General features: G+C 47.0%; 1 protein-coding gene across 1 annotated transcript in view; it reads left to right on the forward strand.

Moving 5' to 3' along the window:
• Nucleotides 1-20,572, forward strand: part of LOC119395270 (uncharacterized) — a 37,827-nt gene extending 17,255 nt beyond the window's left edge. The window contains exons 3-9 of the mRNA XM_037662487.2: nucleotides 830-1,014; nucleotides 2,217-2,912; nucleotides 3,479-3,649; nucleotides 4,029-4,129; nucleotides 5,426-5,679; nucleotides 7,506-7,672; nucleotides 19,471-20,572. Of these exons, the coding sequence (XP_037518415.1) occupies nucleotides 830-1,014; nucleotides 2,217-2,912; nucleotides 3,479-3,649; nucleotides 4,029-4,129; nucleotides 5,426-5,679; nucleotides 7,506-7,672; nucleotides 19,471-19,656 (1,760 nt within the window). The 3' untranslated portion in view covers nucleotides 19,657-20,572. The remainder of the gene's footprint in view (nucleotides 1-829; nucleotides 1,015-2,216; nucleotides 2,913-3,478; nucleotides 3,650-4,028; nucleotides 4,130-5,425; nucleotides 5,680-7,505; nucleotides 7,673-19,470) is intronic.
• The last annotated feature ends 1,527 nt before the right edge of the window (nucleotides 20,573-22,099 follow it).

Consider the following 22,099-nt stretch of genomic DNA (forward strand, 5'->3'; position numbering starts at 1 on the left):
CACGCTTTACTTTCGTGTTATTCCGATTCCTATGACGGAGAGATCAACCGTGTTTTTTTCGCACTGCTCTTATGTTTCGAACGCCTGCCTTTTTCATGTAAAGCATCATTATACTTTTGCGGCCTATTCACATCACGGCAAGGAAATTGAACGCGGCTGAAGCAGCACTTAATTATATTTGCTGCGTTTCATGTATGTATACGGCGCTCACCCCATAAAATTTAGGTCATTTTTTTTTCTTTGCAATGATATATTGTTCGTTCATTTTGCAGTGACATCAAGATTGAGGTTTTACTTCAATTTAGCAGTGAAGTTGGGTGTTGTGAGCAAACTGCTCTATGGCTTTCGGAAATTGCGTAAACTGACTGTCGCTGCGCATTACCTTCTGAGAACAAACGTGCATGTGCGGACACAGGGAAAGTATGTGTCCATCCATAAGCTGCAGCTATGAAAGCTGATTTTCGCAGCATAAAATAAAATTTGCAGTAACGCGTATCTACTGGTAGATTTCACTCATGCACTACAGCACAGACACCAGCTACAAATACACAAACGATCCAAACTTCTTTTTATTCGATCACGATTCGAACTGCATCTGAATACACGTTGATTCTTTTCGCTATACGTTAGAAGAATGGACTGTTGGTCGAGTTGGTATTCCATTATCAAGAAAACTGCGCGAAAAACGTGGACGAAGGGAGACAAGAACAGCACACAATCGCTATACGTGCATTTATTTTCCGCAACGTTTGTTCTCACGGCTACGTATGCAATAGCCTGTTTTGAGACACTTCTGCAAAGAGAAATATACACGTTTTACGCATCGCAGAATGCGGAATCCTGGTTGTTCCACAAGTCAACGCTTCAGCCACGACGAAGATACCGAAAACGTCCACGCTCAAGACGTCCACCAGTCGTGGGAGTACCTCGCGGTCTACGAGTTCGAGTTCGACGCGGTTTCCGTCGACCGTCAAGAAGAGCTACGTATACTCGACGGCGACGTTTCATACAAAGGTTAGAGACAACTCATTTATAACATTTTATAATGAATTCAATCTCTAAGAATGGGTCGTAACCAACGTATCGAAACCAGACACGCGGATTGCGAGAGCTTACTTTCAATACGTAATTCATGCAGATTTAGTTGGTGCTGTGCTGTGCGTAACATAGCCACCGGGCGGTAGCGCACTCCCATTACCGTATCTTGCAAATATTAGGCTCTAACAATGAAATTATACGTATATGTGGAGTATTTTTTATACTTACCTGATGCGTGATATTACACTTGAGTGTTTGTGCCACTGAAAAACACAATATGCAGTGCAAATTATGCAAGGCGCAACTCTTGGAATCACTGCTACAAAAAAGAAAAAAAAGGAAAGGTTTGGCAGACACTCCGCGCGCGCAGGACTAAACAAAACCAATTTGTCCTTGGTATCTGCTGTGTGGTACACGCGCCATGTCCAAAAAGGCATGGTGATTTCACACTTCTTATAAGTGGTAGTTTTCAGTCTGATTACAACCGAGTAATCCGAAATTATGGAACTATGGATACCGTTAAACTTGAGAAAAAGTCGCAAGAAGTCAGGGACACAGAAAAAGAAATTGTACTTGCAGTTCACATCTATTGCTATTGTAGTAACGAAGTGCGAATAACTGTATCAGTGCTAGTTAAAGATGGTCGTAGACCATCTCACATGACCATATCACATGATAATCAGCGTAAAAGCGTCGGAAACAAACAGCGCCGGCACTGCCTTAACTTTTGTACTGTCCTCCACGCTCACATCAAAGTAGTCAGTAATATTAACCGATAGTTTCGAGAACGAGCCGCGAGAAAGAAGGGTAAGGCAGACACTCTTTTCGGGTTTCCTTTATTTATCAAATATCTTTTCCTTCTTTGTTAAAATCGAGTCGAAGTTGCGCGATGGCGCAGGACCTTTATTTTCTCTCATGAAAGAGCTTCATGGGAAGTTCTTTGCACTGAAGAAGTAGTACATAATGGCGGCTTTGCTACGATGAACTCAAGGAAGAGTTCCATACGGGATGGGAGATTAAGCATCGTCCGCTGGCTCGTAAAAGCAGGAGCTCATGCTCGTGCTGTGAAATCACGCCTGCGGACGGGAGCGTTCAAGGGAGATATAAGTGAGTCGCTATGTGAACGCTGGAGGCAGGACAGGCGTACACACCGGGGCCAAAGGTTTGTGCATGCGCAGGCGGACGCGAATGCGAGCCGGCAGGGATCAGTGGCACCACCAGTCCGGGGCCACACACAGCCCACGCTGCGGCCCAGCGCAAACTTCGGGTACAACGTGAACCAGCGGAGTACGTCCGCCTACCTGACCACGACGCCACCGTACTCGGCGCGGGCGTCACCGCCGCAGCGGCAGGTCCCCGCGGCAGCGGCAGCTGCTCCGGCGGTTCCGGTGGTTCCAGTGGCTCCTGTGGTTCCGGTTGCGGCTGCGTCGGCTGGTGTGGTCCCGGTGGTTCCGGCGGCGCGGAACCCGGCGCCTGCACCCCCGCCCGCACCGTCCGGTGGTGATCACGTGCACTACAGCGTCTACCAGAGCAACCAGGTGGTGAGCAGTCACAACCAGTACGAGTACACGGAGTTCCGAGGCTCCTCCGGCGACCGGAACTACGTCTCCAACGGTGGCGGCAACCACCACCAGTATTGGGAGCCGCCGCCGCAGAACCACCAGGGCTACGCTAACGGCGGGGAGCGCGCGCCCAACGACTGGTACAGTTACAACACGTTCGCCAAGAGGCAGGCCCGCTCCATCCGCGACTGGGGCAAAGGGTCGCGCGACGACAAATACGGCAACGATGTTCTCCTCAAGAAAGGCTTCTCCAAGGAGGGCTTCTCTAAGGAGGACAAGAAACGGCGCTACGGCTGGGCGCCTAAGAAGAAGGCAAGGAAACGCTTACATGACGCATAGCGCGGGTGCTTTTGATGGGCGCTGATATGGCGGAGTCCCTCTGAAAATACTTCCACGGGTCAAATGTACAGTAAGGCAACACATTTCCCGATTTCTTGTCCTTTTAACGATCCTTTGAACATAATGCTTCTTCAAAAGGTTGTTCAGACAAGAATTAGTGAGCTTTATCTACACCTTGCAAGGCTTTGTCTAAACTGGCATAGTTGGTTCCCATGCCATGCTATTGTAATCGACAGAGCACCAGCAGGTGGAGGACGTAAAGGAGACGCTTGTCTCCTTTGCATCCTCTCTTGCTGCTCTCTTCTTCTTGTCATCCGTCGACTGGTGCGCTCCTATAGTTACACGATACCTTGGCGCCTTGTGGTTTCAAAGCAGGATACGCGTCAAGGACGAAGTCCCCCTAGGCAGCGTATATGTAGTATATTCGGACTTGCTGCTTTTATAAAATCTCGACAGATACGCAAAAGATTGCGAGCGCCTGCTCCACATATTCTGGCCGTCTTCGCTAACTGGCATGAACGGTATCTATGACACTGCAGGTGGGTGTTGTCAGAGCGAGGCCGCCGGGCACTACGCACCGTCCGCGGCGCACCAAGCGGACGGGAAAAGTGGACGCCCGCGTGCCGGACCCGGACCTCATCAAAGCCATCGCCCCGGCGGTCAGCCTCGTCGTGGGAGGCCAGGCGGATTACAACACCTGGCCCTGGATGGTGGGTTCCTTAAGCTCGGTGCTATATAGATTATGACACGACACACACCAGCCGACAGCAGCGTAGCGCTGTGGCTTCACTTGATTGCGACATACGGCCCTACAGTGCGATAACAGTGCACTACGGAGTGCGTTTGCAGAACGCCGTGTGCCGGAGATGCGCTTCGACGAAGTACTTGTGTTTATACTATACGTCTTTACCGGAAGCTCTTCTTTGCCTTTAAGGACTTCATATACAGAAATGTTGATACCAACGCATTGGCTGATAACTCTGAGCCGCACAAATACCCCGATCACTCATTTCAACGATGTTACGCATGCTCAATATTTGTGAAGCGGTTCTCAGTAATGCTCCTTGTACGTCTTGTTGTTTCGTCCAGGCGGCCATACTAATGGGCAGCGAGCTCAAGTTTCTCTGTGGTGGATTTCTGATCAACGATCGATACGTTTTATCAGCGGCGCACTGCTTCGAAAAGTACAGGTGAGTAACAGTTGATCGGATAAAATGCACCACGAACGCTTTTGCGGAAGCTATCTTTATGGCATGTATGTGCGCCAAATCAATTTCTTGGCACATACAGGCGTATCATTCTTCTATATTATGTCATACCATGTGTGTCTTTATGAGCTTGAACGTACCTTCCATGTTAATTGACCCGCCTGTCAATACTTTCCGTCCTCACTTAAGATGATACAAATTAGTGCATGTACAAAATGCTAGTACGTTAGAACCTTCATTAAAAACCCTTCAGTTACCATTAATTAATCATCTGCCTTTGCTGATAAGGTGGCCATGGCATCAGAATAGGCTCAAATTTGTTCTTACGAACAGTCCAAGTAAAAGAGCGTTTTGCTTACACTGAAGTCACTCGGAAAATAAAATTCTGTTCACGTCTGTTGCTGGACATACTATTAGGATATGCGACTGTCCGATGCAGAGAGCACTTAGAAACAAGCAACTCTGTAAATTCATCCCGACTATCCGTATTCAGGGGCGGAATTCACAAAGGTACTCGTTCGAGATCTTTGCCATTGGCCGACCGCGTTTGCTAATACTATGTCCGGCATCAGGATTGGCTGAAATTTTTTCTTACTTGAAGGTCTAGCGTACGAGCAAATTTCAACCAATCGTAATGCTGAACATGTCATTAGCGAAGCCGGCCGACGAATGACAAAAAACACTTACGGAACTAAAAGTTTGTGAGTTTGGCTCCTGATATTTATACCGCGATTTTACGGCGCTTGGTCGAATACCAACGGCTGTTGTATATGAAGTTGAGTTTATACCTTTAATCATTTTCACTGAGTTCATTTTCACAACTCCACTGACCTTAATTAAAGAGTCATACTTCAAAGCTGAGTAATTTTGGCATGTTCACTTGAACACCAAAAGCTCATCATTGCCGAAAAAAATAATTAAAAGGAGGCAGCTACAAGCGACAACGGCGTACAGTAAGTTACTATATAACGAACCTGAAACAGTTCACCACTTTCTTCTTTGCTGTCATCAATATACACCTCTGTTCACAGAATGTTTCTCGAATTTTCAGAGAGTCACCTGTACGTTTAAGTGCTGTTTGGTGCATGTCATTGGGTGCCAGCCACGAATACGTTATAGCATCCCTGCATATTGAATGACGCATATATGGAAGGTAGCGCTGATATATATGATACATCGGTTACCTCTCGTGGTGGATTTATTCTTTATTTTTTTTTTGCATGAGTGTGCACGCTTCGCAAAATTAAATATACGTGTACTTCTTTTCCTCTGATATAGGCCCTCGCAGAAGTACGGCGTTCGCCTGGGACAGATTCGCGTGGACGAAGGTCGCGTGTACAACGTGGAGAGGTTCGTGCAGCACGAAGACTACGTGCGCCGAGAGTACTACAACGACATCGCGCTGCTGCGTCTCACCGAGTCCGTCCCGCTGGCGCTCATCAAGCCCGTCTGCCTGCCCGGCCCGGACCTCTCCCGCTCTGACTTGGTCGGCAAGGAGGCCACCGTCCTCGGATGGGGAGACACCATGTTCGGTGAGCGCCGTCCATTCGACATTTCAAGTGTATCGACAAGCTAAGCTGTGACGTAATGTTGAAGAAAAGCGTGTTGCAAAGGTTAAGAGTGTCATTCCAGAACGCTGGTGCGCGAGGCCTCGCTCCTGACACGTACCGAAACAAGCCACCGCGTGACCTTCTTAAGCAATCAGATGGGGCGTTGCGTTGGACATGATCTCATTGTAGAGAGACAAAAAAAGGGGCGAAGGTTTAGAGGCTAAGTAGTGGAACATGAATGCGTCACTGTCTTACGAAACATCGGTGACGCATAAGTGAAAGGCACACACACTGTCGAGATGATACAGCCGGAGCCAAACGCTTATGGAGAAAACGCCGAATTTCCGAGCATAATCGTAGCCCGTATATATGCAGTCATACTACACTATATGCTGCTACCTTGACTGTACAGTCACGACTATAACAGAAGTAACTTGGAACAAGTGTTTATAAAAGCGAACTATAGTATTCTGACGTAACGACGAGCAACAGGTTACGTCAGCGAACTTGTCGGCTATCACGTCGACGAGTCGTCTGCTACGTGTGGTTCAGGAGACGCTGTTTCGTTATGTGATAGTGTTAAAGAAGCTCGACTTATATATTTCCCTTTATTACGGACAATTTCGATTTAGCGTGCTTCAACCCCGTGGTATATGAAATGCTAATGCTGCTATTGAGCAAGCAAATGCGTATGACTGCGGAATCTTAAACACTCTTAAACGTTTCGTCAAAACTGAGTGTGTCTTATTTTTTCTTGTTTTTTTTCGTACTGGCAGTGGTTTACCGAGGCCTCTGGCAGATTGCAGCACCACGTGTTTAAAAGCGACACGCGTGCAGAAAAGTATAATAAATATACCCGGCGGACTTTCCCCGTTCGTTTATCTTTGTTATTTCGTTTCATTCCGCTATCACGGGAATCATCTGGCCACAACATGCTTCTAAAGTAAGCAACAGTGGTGCGGAAAGGTCGCGTGCCGATGGCGGAGCAAGGGAAACTACCTGAAATGCAGCGGTCGTTCGATGTCTTTGGTACTCTCGCGATATACACGCGCCCAGTAGATGGTGACTGTACGTGTTTATGTAGATGCTTATTGCAAGCCTAACTTCGATGCAACCAACTCGCTTTGCCATTTGATCATCTCTCCCTTTTCTGTAGCGCCAAGTGTGTGTGTGTGTGTGGGGGGGGGGGGGGGGAACGGGGAGGCAGGTGGACCAGGCCTTGAGTTTTCACTTGTAAAATCAAAGCTGTTTTTATTCAAGCACTTAATACAACCCAAAAAATTATATAAAAAACTGCAATGCATGCTTCAATATGACAACGACCATAACAACTTGTATACGGTTTATGTAATACACGATGCACATATAGTGCACGACTTGCGACAGGAATTAGCCTCGACTCCAGCAAGTACACAAAATAAAGTTTCGTCCCTCTCTCTGTGCGCCCGACTATAGGCTCATAAACTTTGGTGAACACAGGCGCACAAAATTTCGTTGGCATAATGAAGTTAGAATGCGACAGAGAAAAGGGGCCGGGGGAGGCGAAACAGCATATGTTATTTGCATCGTACTCGCCACTCATTTGCAAATCACCATCGATAGAGTCACTGACATTAAAGAGTGATTTTTATACGATTTCTGGTATACAGCAAGCTCTTTAGACGCTCAGCCTTGTCTTTACGTCAAAGTTCATTAACGTTACCAGGGTATACACTCATGCGTCCGCAGACCTCCTCTGTGGTGCGTCATCGCGTGAAAATGGTGTGCGAGGTATACTGAGAGCAGCGGCCCCGGGCCCTCACTCGCAGGTGGTCCACGCAGCGACATCCTGCAGGAGGTAAACGGCCTGCCCGTGGTTCCAGTGAAGCAGTGCAATGAGTCCTACTCCAAGCTACGGGGCAACCCATTCCGCAGAGGCATCACATCCGAGTTCATCTGCGCCGGCCTCCCTCAGGGTGGCAAGGACGCCTGCCAGGTAAAAAAAAAAAAAACTTCATCGGTTTTTCTTTTTCCCCCAATGTGCACCTGGAACCTGAGATGCAAACTTTCTCCGTCGTAGACCTCTGCATACTTGGACAATGATGCATTTACGTACTGCGGAGCTCACGCACCTTGTCTTTCAAATCGCTACTAATACGCTATTGAAAAAAACGATGCCATCGTCCATAGCGATCCCGTAAATTCATTTCCGCTACAATGTCGGTATTTGTTTTGCTGTTAACTAATTGTTCTGTTTGCGAAACAAAGACAAACAAAAAAGTCTTTATAAAGGGACCGTGTGTTTGCCGTGTGCATCGAAACGGCCTCGCTGCGCTGCGGAAACCTGGGAAACTATCCAGGAACTTCCTATTTATTTTTATTTAGTTACAACAGCATTAGCCTTTTCAGTCTTGTCTAAGGCGCAGTAAACAACATACACTTATACAAACAGCGTTTCTAGTCTTTCTTGAAATGCGTCTACAGAATTACGCTTACCAAACACACTATTCTAGTGAACTAGTTCGCGGCAGATGTGCTTATATAAAAACATTACGTTCAGGTGGGTTGCTTCTTGCTCATGTCTGACCAGAGTATTTAAATTACCGTCTGGGATCCCAGCAAAGCTTTCACTGCTAAAGAAAAAAAAAACTTCAAGTCTTCAAAAATTTCATCAAGGATTAATACAATCGACTTAGAACAAAAACAAGGAGAAAAAGGAGATGGATTTCGCCTTCGAGTCGTCTAAGGGAAATGCCTAAGGGACCGCGTGGCTCTTTTCTTTTTTTTTTTTTGACATCTGGCGTAAGGTCTTTTAAATTTCGTTTTAGCTGACCAAATTTTTTCCGAATGGATTGAGTAACGTTTTTGTATGTTCTTAGTCTAATTTATTGTTTACTGCGAAAAGATCAGCACACTAAAAACTCAAGAAAGAAGACGAGAATGGATGAAGTGCAGCATTTCGTCCCATCTCGTCTTCTTTTACGCGTTATTTCTATGCGCTGATTTATGCGTAATGAATCTTCACCAACACGCCTACTCGCATACCCTGACAAGATTAGATTGTTTGTAATTGTTGCATGGAGGTACTAACAGAATAGTACGTTTTATTTCAATATCGCATTGTGCGTAAGTGTAACTTAAAGGCTCATTTTTTCGTTTGCGATATTGGTATACATATTCTTTTATTTTCATCAATTTTCGTGGCAGATTCATCACACCCCTCTTCAAGAGTTATCAATGAGAACTACTGGGCTTACAAGCACATATCCTCATTGTCCCGAGGTCGGCGCCCGCCACTCCAGTAGTGATTAGCGTGACGAGGAGATTGTTGCCACTTTTAACAACACAGTGGCAAGTAGCACGTACATAAGAAATGTGTGAATACGGGCCCTGTGGCCATAGGGGAAATATATTCACAGCAGTATACGGGGGAGAAAGAGTGAAAAGGGGAAGGATAAGAATTCAAGGGCGGTTGGCTGAGCGCCAGTCACGGTTTTTGCAACATGAGAGGGAGAAACACGGTTTCTCTGAGAGAGAGAGAGATCAAATTATCAGCTGATGTGCTACATTCTATTCCCCCGAGCAAGTGTTTTGTAACACATTCTACCATTCAGTAATCGCTAATCAGAAATGTAAGCCACTACTCGCGATACAACGATTGCTTTATTACCTACATAAAGGTTTAGGGATGTTTCACAAAGTTGCAATTAGTTTTCTCTCTTTCTTTTTTCTTTTTCGCTTTTGTTCTGTTTTAAATTGGTTGCTGTGAAGTGATTGAGAAGTTACTCGTGCTAATTTATTATTTATTTCTTGCAATAATAATAATAATAATAATAATAATAATAATAATAATAATATAATAATAATAATAATAATAATAATAATAATAATAATAATAATAATAATAATTTTCCAAGTTTTAGTCAGCAACAGTAAGTGCACGTAGCAGTTCAACATCGATGATGCTCTAATATATGGCGGCCGGCTCCTGGTAGCCACTCTAAGACTTCCATAACATGAGCACTAACAACAAAATGGAAATAGTGCGTTTATCGGGCCTTGAGTGCGGCACTTCACCTGGGAAGGCTCGACGCAACGGAGGATGCACCAGATGGCCTCAAATGCGTGGTTACGACTACCTGATTAGCCAAGCGTCTTTCAATACGTCACGCGGGTGGATAGCATGCGTGCCTTCGCATCGAAGTATACGCCCAGCGGAAGATGACGCCGTCGTCGCGTCCCGAAGTGCGCCCATAATAGGAACTAGTTACGCACTCTTTGTTTGTGACCCCGAAGGAGGGCGGGGGGAGGGGGAGGGGGGATCTTAGCCGAATCTGCCCGGATGTCCCGTGCTTTGTGGGTTGACGGCCACATCGTTAGCCCGACTGCTACACCCAGTCATTGCGAAGACGCGCTACCATTACAGAGCCGAATGTACACAATCGTCGATCGGCGTAGCCGGTAACTGCATACCTGCATCTCAAATACGCGTCTCTGTATAGATGCACTCCTCCGCTGGCTACCTGTCGTGAGCTGCAATTTTCGGACCGCACTTACCAGGTTCAGTTGGCACTCGGCCAGGAATAGATCTTGCGGGAGGCGACGAGCGTTGTGTTTCTTTCTGCGCGCGTGGATGTTGCGGGGAGTGTCTTTCTGTTTGCAAACATCCTTGAACTGCGAGCGCTGCAATCGGCGGGTCAACCTCCCGGCCGGCTTCCCTGTTCCCTTACTGAGAAACATTTGCGTCACACACTGCCGAACGCGCGACTCATCATTCCGCGCTGAGAGGAGGCGCGAAGCAAATGAGTCGTTTCGGGTGTTGACTCGGCCTCGTTTCAAAACAGTTGGATCGTTTCTCGTCCATTTGGCTGAGGTCGAAGTGTATCATTTCGCGACGTCCGCCGCAGACACGCAGCGCCAGATTCTTTGTCGCGAGTAGTATTCGTATTGGTTGACGCGAGGGATATTTATAACGTAGATAAGTTCACCTCGCAACTGTTTCTTATCGTGCACTCGCCATTCAATTTATAGAAAGGTGATAGGGCCTATCTCTCTCTGTTTTTTTTTTTTATTATTGAAGCTCAGGAGCACAGCATTTTACTGGCCAGGAAATTAGATGGTAGTCTGTATTTGGATTTGGCGTGATGTATGTACAGTGGGCATGCGAATTAAGCGAGAAAGTAAAAAAGAAGTAGGAAGGGAAAGCATGCCATCCAGCCACTGCCCAATATTTCCAATTTTACATGAGTACACACACACACACACACACACACACACACACACACACACACACACACACACACACACACACACACACACACACACACACACACGCACGCACACACACACACACACACACACACACACACACAAACGCACGCACGAACATACATGAAGTACAGTTGAACTACCCCCCCCCCCCAAAAAAAAAAAATTCTGCCTACGCCCCTGCATCCAAGCACTGATTGTTCGAAATGAGCTAGATTAATACGCTGCGTTTATACAAATGATTAATCGCAGAAGTCTCCCCCCATCCTCCAACTTCCACTAAACAAGTTAGGAAAACCCGCGTTATGAGCGAGTTAGGATATCGCTTGCGTATTCGGATTCGGATAAGACAGTCAGGCTTTCCGGTGCAAATATTATTGAGAACTCCAAGGTAGCAGTGACTGCCATAGGCGTGCGCACCAGGGGGCAGGGGGCTCGGCCGCCTCCCCCTAATAATCAAAGGGGGGCGCCAAGTCCTTTACCCTCGGAAAGCAGGTATCAATAGCAGGCCGTTGTGAAAAGCACGTCATCGCTTCATTTTCATTTTTGCATTCATTGCGAATCTTATTTTATTTCTGACTCGACTAACAGGGGGGGGGGCGCTGCGAGGAACCTTGGCCTGAAGTAAATTTACCTTGCCCCCCCCCCCCCCACCCCCCCTAAAGGAGAATCCTGAGCACGCCTGTGCTGAGAGCAAACTTTACCGGCAAACATACATTTAGTAATCAGTCAGACAGCTGTCGTGGACAAAGCTGGCCTTAGACATAACCGTGGACCTCGAGCGAACTCTCCGCAATGCCTGCGCGCTCTTTCGTACAAGCAGGGTACCTATATCGGCGCAGTCGGCAGAACGGCTGTCCCGCGGCACGGTCATGGCGCTTGCGGGGAGTTTTCCATGCGGCGGCGCGACCAGCGCGCATGCACATCGCCCGCGGTGAACCATCGGAGCGAATCGGATGAACCATTGGACACACTTATTCATCTACCGCATTCGTTTCCTTTCTCTTTCTTTCTCTCGCTTTGCGGCGCAACGTTGTTGGGAAACTCTCCGGATTACCCGAGCTTGTAGGGTTTCCCACCATACCCATGTCGCGGCTTCCTGTCTTTGTACTGACGGAGATGTGCGAAGGAATGAAAAGGCCGACAAAGCGGGGTCTGACAATCATCAATTAATGGCGCCGAGGAAGTAGGCATGCGTTGTTATTACACTATACATGTACGCAGTGAAAGTTAGGTGCTTTCATTAGCGAATCGACGTCACAGTCAGAACTCGGAGTAACAGAAAAGAAAAAAAAAAGATATCAGTTGAAAAAAAAAACCCTGTCTGCCCTTCATTAGAAGCGCATCCTTTGAAAGAAAGGAAGAAGTGAATGACATAATGGGTTCTTACGAACTGACTAATTAAGCGCTCATCCGTACATCAAGCGCAGGTGCGAATTGTAATGAAGGCTGGAATTCCTGATCGTGTCCGCTTACGATTTTCTATGTTCGTGAAGACCGTCTTGCCTCACTAGAGTGCGCAGCAACAGAATATTTTCCTCGTTTCCGGTGTAGACGTAAAGAAAGCCGCACTGGCGCGCATGAACTGCACGCTCGACTACAATAGCCAGTCTACGTATTCACATGGTAAAGGTACAAGTCTATGTCCATCCGTCCATGCCTCATGTTGTCGCGTAGAGTCGGGTCAGACAGACGTGGGGCTTTACGTACACTTTACGCATTCGTTCCGCCCACTTGCTTCCCACGGATACATTAAAACTTCTCTCAAAGATAGCACTAAATGACCAGGCCCTTCTTCGAACGTCTGACCATAGGCAGGTTGTTATGACATTCATCGCTAGACGCGCAGCGTCGGTACCATGCTGGATCTTCCTGAGACTGCCGTAGACTTCAGGTTGTCGAAGTATTCCTTTGCCTACATATTTCGGTCATCTGAGACTGTCACCGCGCTGGGCAAGGTGACTATCAAGTCACGTACCGTTTTGCAGCGTCCGTTCACGGAAGCAGTGGCAGCTTGCACGAAACTCGACGCGGGTGTGTATACTTTGGGCAACACGCTTTGTTACTCGATGCACATGCACCTTATGGTCTCCTCTAAGCGTAACGGAAGTACTTTTGCTTACACAGTGCGCTCTGACGCGTCATCGCCCCGAAAAGCGTCTGCGCGAAGGAAGGAACGTCGTCTCCTACATGCTAGCGAACTAAGTTTTGCTTTCTGCGTCGGAAATCCTTTTTGAAACAAAGCGGTGGTATATCTACAGAAAAAAAGGAAAGAAAAAAAATAGCCATTGCACTCTGTGAAAGTGGATGAGCAGCGAAGCTGTTTAGCACATGACACACAGGTGACAGAATTTCGAACCAAAGTCGATAACACGCCCTGCAACTAAATCCAAACTGTCTGTCCAGAAAGTACCCTTTGAATTTAATATACGCTCCTTTGACGTTTTCCATTTGAGAAACATGCCTCTTTTTGCCACGACATGCGTCGTCTTGTCTGGCTTGCCGCATGCGCTTGGCCTTTCGTGCATGATCTTAATTGATGTTTGCTACCCGTGTGTTAACACCTTTTTCATTCTTAGTGGACCGGCGGTGAGTAGTGGAGTCTGCCCAGTTTCTCTGGCACACATGCGCGCCAGGCGTTTTTGCACACAAACGAACGGACAAATCTCCTAGCCATAGACCGCTTCGCTGTACAACAAAACAATGTCCCGTAGTATGGGGCGCCACTGAGCAGGAAGGGACGATGTTTTGCATCAGCTATGGCGTATAACGAGATACTGAAGGCGTCGGCGTGCTGGGATACGTCAACTCTCGCCAGGCGGGGACAGAAGAACGTAGCGAAATAAGACAGAACCAGTTCTTCCGCTCAACTTTCGGTTATAGCTTCATTCTCAGCGTCTAAGTATGCTCGCATACGTACGTGCCTATGAGAAACTAAAGAAATGAAATATTTTTAAAGCAGACAGAAAGAGAGAGAGGCTTCCACGTGAACTCGAAATCGGATGAGCTTGTCAGGCGACGTTGATGGAATGACCGTCGTGGCAGCGCGTACTCGGCGCTGCCACCGCGTGCGGGCTGACTGTATACACGGTTCGTTTCGCGACGGTTCGTCCGGAGGCAGTGGCCAGGCGCTGGTCTGGAACCGCCCTCCGATTATCCGTGAGCTGAGGCAACGACACTGCGCGCTGTTTCTTTTGCGGCAGCGACCATTACGGCGCAGGAAGTTCGCGCGCGCTCCTGCTCCATGACCGGCTGACACGCGAAAGGGTGAAAGGGGGCGAGTGCAAAATCACAGAAAGGCGTCGTTGAATTGGCTCCCTCCCCACCCCCTCCTCCTCCTCTCCCCGTCAAAGACGGCAGCAGCGGTGGCAGTACGGGAGCAAGAAAGCGCGCCGACAGGCAGGCCAACCTGGCACTTGTGGCTGGCTTCTTTTGTCCAGTAATTTTGTTCCGTGACCGGCAGTGGGCACGAGAAACGAGGTGTTTCGTCAGATTCGATTCTGCTCTTTCTTTTGTTTGTTACTTTTTTCTCACGCCATTATCACGAGAAATAAAATCAAATAACACGCGCTATGTACCCCGCCTTGCATGGGGAACGAACATTCCAGGAACAGCTGTCGTGAACGAAGGCAAAACCTGGAGAGCAAAAGGAAACACGCACACGTCGCGTCCGAACAAGTGCGAGTTCAACGCTTCGCTGCTACACACGTGTCAGGGGAGAAAGAAGGTATCAACAGGTTTATTGAGTTGTCAAGGAGCGGCGATTGAGGGAAATGCGCTTAGTGTATAGCTTAATGCAAACTAAATCAACGGCTGTTCTGTCATGGGTGCACATCGACGGCTTACTCAATTCTCATTACTCTATACTTAGCAAAGTATTATGCGAATATTGCATAGTGATGAAACTTCGTGGCTTATTGCGATGACTTACTGAGATTGCGTTGTTTACCCTAGCATACAGCGTGCATTAAGCGGCACGATACCTTTGAGCGATAATAGATTAGGCGGCAGTGGTGGCTTTCGCAAACTGAAAATCGATCGCAGAGTTTAGTGAAACTGGGAATGCATTCGGAATGTAAATCAAAGGACAGTTGTTATTCACCGTGCCTGAATTTGTTCATGTAATGCTTAGAAAACACAGACTAGCCCGAGCATTAGTTCAGTGCAAAGAAAAAAAAAAGCACGTGTAATTTATTGTCATTTTCTCTGTACGACAGCGAAACTTCCTAAAGAAAATAAATGGACGGTATGGATGAAGTCAATTATTAAAGCAATATGTTCGAAATCGTTTACAATTCATTAGTTATCCATACGCGTGCTTCGTTGGTCGCGTTTAAATGCGCACTCACCGGGTCGATGCATCGCTGAAAATGATTTGTGGGCGTCGGAGGTGAAAGGGTTCTTATGAAAGCAGCTGGTTCGTATGTTTAAGCTTGATGCGCCGCTCTTCTGTAACGAGACTAACGATAACCAAGCTAATCGCCGGTACGTATGCGAGATCTACGTGATCATTCGAGGGAGCGGCATCATTTACCTACGTCTAATGTACAGCCGAAGGAATAATCAATTAATATGGGAGACAACCACATAACCACATAAACCGCGGTTATTGTTCATTCGTAATGATTATGAAGCACCCCGGTCTTGCATGAGCCCTGTAATATAGTTTATTTCGTCATATCGTTCATTCTCTCGTGCGTAATCACACTGGTGGCTTATTCGGTTGAGCAGCACAAGTGCTCTAGAAATGACCAATTCCACATCACTGTTAACTCATATGAAACATACATGACCGCATCTGAGTAACATTGGGCGCGGACCGCGCTGTCCTGTTTGAATAAAGCGCTCCATCGCGCCGAGTCTCCTGGTCGTTTTATCATGCTGTCAGCTCAAGAGCATATGGTTTCGGTACGAGAGAGCAAGGTGCTGGACGCCCACGTCGAAAGCTTTGTTGCCGCCGCCGGTCTTCCCTGAATTATAGTTAAACCGAAGCAGACGCATTTCCACGTAACCCATGGCATTAACTCACCCAAGTACCCGTTAAAAGAAAGCATCGCCTGATGCATTGCGTGCAGCAGGCTTTCGTGCACCGGCCACGAACGGGACGGGCCCAGCGGCAAAGACTCTCACTGACCCACTTGGCCGACGTGCTCGTAGAGAGGAGCGCACACCTCCAAGGCGCGGCCACGCAAACGGTCATCGATTAGGCGCTCCTATCCGTCTCGTCGCGGCTACGTACGAAACCGCTATAGCGTGCGCGCCCACCCATTCCGAGCATCCGGAGAGGCGGCGCATCACCCCATCCGCGCGGGGTATCCGCGGTCACGAAAGCCGCGCCGGCCGTCGCATATTCGGCCAAGCGTAATTGCTGACATGGCACCACACCGTGGTAAGCTCGGGCGCCGCACTCTCCAGTAGCTGCCACGGGGTCGGGGTGGGGAGCTGAAAAACGCTTCTACGCCATACTGGTCGGGTCAAAGTTCCATGGCCAGCTAGCCGCAATCCGGTTTCGCAACGCGGGGCTCGTCTGACTATCCAGCACGGCCACAAATTGATCCCTCTGCGCTGGGAGCTATGCTTATACTTTCTCAGACTACGTCGGGTATAGTCAGGTACTCTCCTCAGCCACACCCCTAGCAGGGTGCCTCCGGTTGCTGTTCATTTTTCATGGATGTTTCATTATTATTCATCGTCTGGTGAACGCAGGTGCGTCCACGTGCACCGTTGCGGCTTGCGCTGGGAAGTGCTTCCCTCCCGTATAATGGCCAGTCTGCGTGTCATTGTAGAGCAATTACATATTTGGTTGTGTTAGGTAGATGTGGCTATGCGGTAGACCTTCCATGTGTCGATAATGACAGACACTTCAACGGTGATGCCCCCCAGGGAGAAGGACTGGCTTTAGCGGTAACATAGATGACTCTTCCGAAACATGAAATAAACCAATTTAAGCTATTTGGACATCAACAAATTTGCTGGCTAAGAGATTGATAAGTATTTTCGCTTCGCGTAAAACAAAAGCAAAATTAATGAGAGGTGGTACTAGCGAATAAGAAGTTAACCAGATCGCAATATTCAGTTTGCTAGGCTGCGATTCTCTTCTTTTATCTTTTATACTCACTTTTGCTTTCCTCCAGCATAATTTATTAGAAAATCATTCATGCCATAGAATTTTTAAAGCTCAATATTGGCGGCATGAAGAAAGCGGGAGAACAAAAAATCCGGCAGATCCCACGCACTGTGGGAATCGATGTAATGCGAGGAAGCCAGCGCAGAGTTGCATACATTGCCTTGTTTCTCTTTGAGGAAAATGGTCATTCACGTCATGTTTGTCATGCATGCTGTCATGCATGCATGTTTGTACAGGCTGTTTCACACTTAGGAGAAAACTCGGAGCGCTTTGCAACGTGCTCCGAGTTTTCCCCTAAGTGTGAAACAGCCTGTACAAACTTTTATATAATGAAACGTATATTCTGGTATATACTATGCACGACATGTCATCTATGTTCCTCAGGCACTCATGCCATGCAATACCAATTGCCTTACGCGGAAGCGCACCAAGACAGTGTCATGTAAATCATGCTGTACATGACATGCATATTAGGATTTTTTTTGTGTTAGAACCTGTCATTTATGTTCGCCATAGAGTCACGTCACGCAATACCACTTTTGGTGTATATCAAGCTAGGGAAACGACCGCGAGCGCACCATGAGCGTAACGTGTAAATCATGCTGTACATGAAATGCATGTCATGATTGTCATGTCACCACCTGCCATTAGTGTTCATCATACAGTCGCGTCACGCAATACCAGTATTGCTGTATGTCAAGCTAGCGAAACAGCCGGGAGTGGGACATGAGCGTGGCATGTAAATAAAGCCCTACATGACGTGCATGTAATGATTTGCATGTTACTACCTGTCATTTATGTTCGTGGTACAGGCACGCCATGCAATACCAATTTTGGGGTATACCAAGCTAGCGAAACAGCCGCGAGCGCACCATGAGCATGTCATGTAAATCATACCTACACGGCATGCATGTCATGATTTTCATGTTACCACCTGTAATTTATGTTTTTTATACATTCACGTCATGAAATACCAAATTTGGGGTACACCAAGCTAGCGAACCAGCCGTGAGTGCACCATGAGCGTGGCATGTAAATCATGCTGTACATGAAATGCATGTCATGATTGCCATGTTACCACCTGTCATGTATGTTCGTCATGCAGTCACGTCACGCAATGACAGTTTTGGTGTATATTAAGCTCGGGAAACGGCCACAAGCACACCATGAGCGTGGCATGTAAATCATGCTGTACATGAACAGCCTGTCATGATTGTCATGTCGACGAACATAAATGATTATCTGTCATTTATGTTTGTCGTACAGTCAAGTCACGCAATACCAATTTTGGTTTATATCAATCTAGCGAAACGGCCGCGAGCGCACCATGAGTGTGCCATGTATATCATGCTTACATGACATGCATGTCATGATTTTCAGGTTACCACCTGTTATTTGTGTTCTTCATACGGTCACGTCATGCAGTACCAAATTCGGTACATGTCAAGATAGCGAAACGGCCGCAACTGCACCATGAGTGGGGCATGTATGTCATGACGTACATGACATGCATGTCATGATTTTCATATTACCACCCGTCATTTATGTTCGCCATACAGAAATGTCTCACCGTACCAGTTTTGCTATATATCCATCTAATTAAACGGCCGCAAGCGCCCCGAGACCATGTAATGCAAATCATGCTGTACATGACATGCGTGTCATGATTTGCACGATAGGACCTGTCACGTATGTTTGTCATACACTCTTGTCACGCCATACCAATTTCGGCATACATCATGTTAACGAAACGGCCGCAAGAGCACCAACACCGTGGCATGTAAATCATGTCGTTCATGACACGGAAGTCATGATTTTCATGTTATGACCTGTGATTTATGTTCGTCATGCAGTCATGTTAGACCATACCAATTTTGGTATACATCCCATTGACGAAACGGCCAGGAGAGCACAAAGTCGTAGGCGGATAGATAGATAGATAGATAGATAGATAGATAGATAGATAGATAGATAGATAGATAGATAGATAGATAGATAGATAGATAGATAGATAGATAGATAGATAGATACGCTCAAAGTCGCAGTTCTCTGAGAAATGCTTCACATTTAAAACAAGGTAAAAATAAATCTTAATTGTACGTTGGAGGCATCAGCGTAGGCTGCCCCGTTCCCTTCGTTGGTCACTTAGTTGGCCTTTGACACGACGCCACCGTTGTCAAGTCATAAAAGCTTAATAAGCAACGACAAATGTACTCGTCGTGTCAGCTGTTTTTTCGCTTCTTTTTTTCTTGCGCGGTACTATATATTTCCGGTCAAACTCTGCATAAAAGGTATTTGCGTTGTCCCTTTATCGCAATGTTTCGTTGAGTGACTTCACGCACACTCGACAAGATACCTGCTGTGCCTGACCAAGCGTGCGCGTTCTGACACATTCGCAGGGTGACTCCGGCGGACCACTGATGCTGGACCACGAGGGACGCTGGACGGCAGTGGGGATCGTGTCTTTCGGTTATCGCTGCGGGGTGGCCGGCTACCCCGGCGTGTACACACGTGTGTCGAGACACCTACAGTGGATAGACAACAACATATACATGGACTCCATTGGCTACAACACCATTGTGTGAGCCGCGGGAGCCGACGCGACCCATCGCAGTGTACTGAGAGTGTGCCTTGACGCGTTTTTCGGCGCGGACTGTTCTCGGTGCCTCCAAGCCGGCCACTCCAAGACGACCGTGTCGGAGGGGACGATCGCGTTGACGAAAGTCAAATCCATCGACTGACGCGACTCTCTGCTTCGGAGCCCGGAATACGGCGACATTTTTTCGGCGCGAGCGAGAGACTGTGTGGTTCGACCCGACCAGCTGTGCTGATACCTACCATACTTGTTGCACAGAAGAAAGAGGGAGTTTAGTCGAGGAGTATTGCTATGTATGATCTAGCAAGAAAAAGAATGTGAGCAGGTGTTAAAAGTTTACCATAAGTGTTTATGCTCCTGTCAGATGGAGTGTCATTAGCGAAGCAGGTGTCACCAGATGAATTCATTGTTGCTTTGGATCAAAAGCAATGCTCACTGTAGGCACCCCCACTTCTTGACATCGTGCCGCTGGTGATTACGTTTCAATCACTGCCTATGTTTTAAACATGTGTCGTTGTGTTCACCCAGCAACGTACGCGTCATTTTAAATGTTCGGAAACCACCACCGGACACTGCCGTCCAGAACAAGCGTATGGCTGTGCCATCCTTGTGCGAACGAGTGCGTGAGCGTGTGTGCTCTGAGACGAGTGAAAGCTTGAACAAAGACTGGAATAACTGCCAGAAACTACAACTTCCGTGTTGTTTTTCTTGTTTCGTACCCCTCCCCTCCCCCCTTCCCTTTTTTTTAACTGTAGCACATTTTGTCCAAGGGCTTTACGTACGTACAAGAAATAGATGGCGATAAACCGCGGTGCTGGACCTCACGGGATATCGCAAAGTGTCCTTCTTAATACTCGGTGTTTGTTTGCACTGTAGCCGGAATGAAAATAAAATAGGAAAACGCTGAGGAATGGCTTCTTTGCTTGTATCGCATTTTATTGGTAACACTTTCAGACTATTATTCATATCACAACTTAGGACTGCCAGAAGTTCTGATTCAAAGGGAAGTTTATTTCCGATGAAAGAGAACAAATGCAAGAACATTCCAACACCGCGGTTCCTCGATTAATGTTTGTCATTGACGGGTGCCTTCACTGTAATATCGTTTCTCATCACGACTCTTATCACGTTTCTTAACACGCCGTGTTCTTACGAGTCGCTGTTGCGCAAAACGAACGGCTTCATCAGCGCGGACTTTGTTCGGGAGCTGAAAATTCTAATAATGTTTCACTAAAGGTTTACGAAAGACACGATTAACTAACTTGCATACTACATTCGACGAGCTTTCTGTAGTCAGCGATCGCTTTACAATTCGTCTGTTATTTCTTTGTTTGTTCGTTTGTTGGAGCACTTCGCTAGCCTTTTGGCCAAGACTTACCACACCAACATATGGTTTGTTAAAGGAGCTCGGGGCACATCAAGACTTCAAGCTGTTCGTCGGCACAAGGACGTACCACTCAGTATCGGAATACTTTTTTTTTTCGCTGAGACGCAAATTGCTATTCGCGCATAGAACATGGACATGATTTTTACTCCAAATGGAATACATTTTTTGAAGAATGCCTGCTGATAGAATGCATAGTTCACTGTGCCCCTTACTTCTACCATCTGTCCCATAAAACCGTTATACTTAGAGTAGCGACGAATTGTCGTTTTTTTTTTTCTGAACGCACGCGGCACGGCCGTGTTCATGGTGTAATGTCCTGATCGTTTTTGGTATTACTGTGCTCCTGTGATCCCTTATACATCACTGCGCTTCACAAGCCGCGTCGTCACCCCTCCGTGACTCTTTCCCACTTCCCTTTCACCCACAGTCTATATTCCATGCTGCCATTTACAAAATAAGTATTTTTTTTATTATCATACTCTGAGGACCCATTCTGGGCACTATACGTATGGTGCGTACAGTAAGTGAAATGTATACTTGTTAACAGCAAGATTAGTAAAACAGACATATATATGAACACTCCGCATATAGAAACAAGATATAATAAAAGCTGGTGGGTATGAAAATTTGAGCGTAATTATCATACGACATGAAACAAACTCTTCGGCATTTACAAATGTGTCATGGTTTCTTATGCGCACAACACAGCGCGATTCATTATTCCAACGACGAACGGCAAGAAACAATGCCGAGTTATTTAAGAGATAAGTATCTCCGCATTGATTTTAACAGCGAAGCAGTTTAAGGCAGCCGTAATCTGTGCGGCTTATTCTGCGTGGCCTATCAGGTATGTGCCACAGACATTGGGTAAATCCCACTACTCACCACTGGTCCACTAAAAATGAAGAAGACAACAGTTAGCCCAACAAACGGGTATGTGCCACAGAAATTTGTGCGGCCTATCAGAAAATTGTCATCATAAACGGGTATGTGCCCCAGAAAGTGGGTAAATCCCACTGCTCACCACTGGTCCACTAAAAAAGAA

The sequence above is a fragment of the Rhipicephalus sanguineus genome, chromosome 1 (genome assembly GCF_013339695.2).
Source record: "Rhipicephalus sanguineus isolate Rsan-2018 chromosome 1, BIME_Rsan_1.4, whole genome shotgun sequence".
Classification (NCBI taxonomy): Eukaryota; Metazoa; Arthropoda; class Arachnida; order Ixodida; family Ixodidae; genus Rhipicephalus; species Rhipicephalus sanguineus.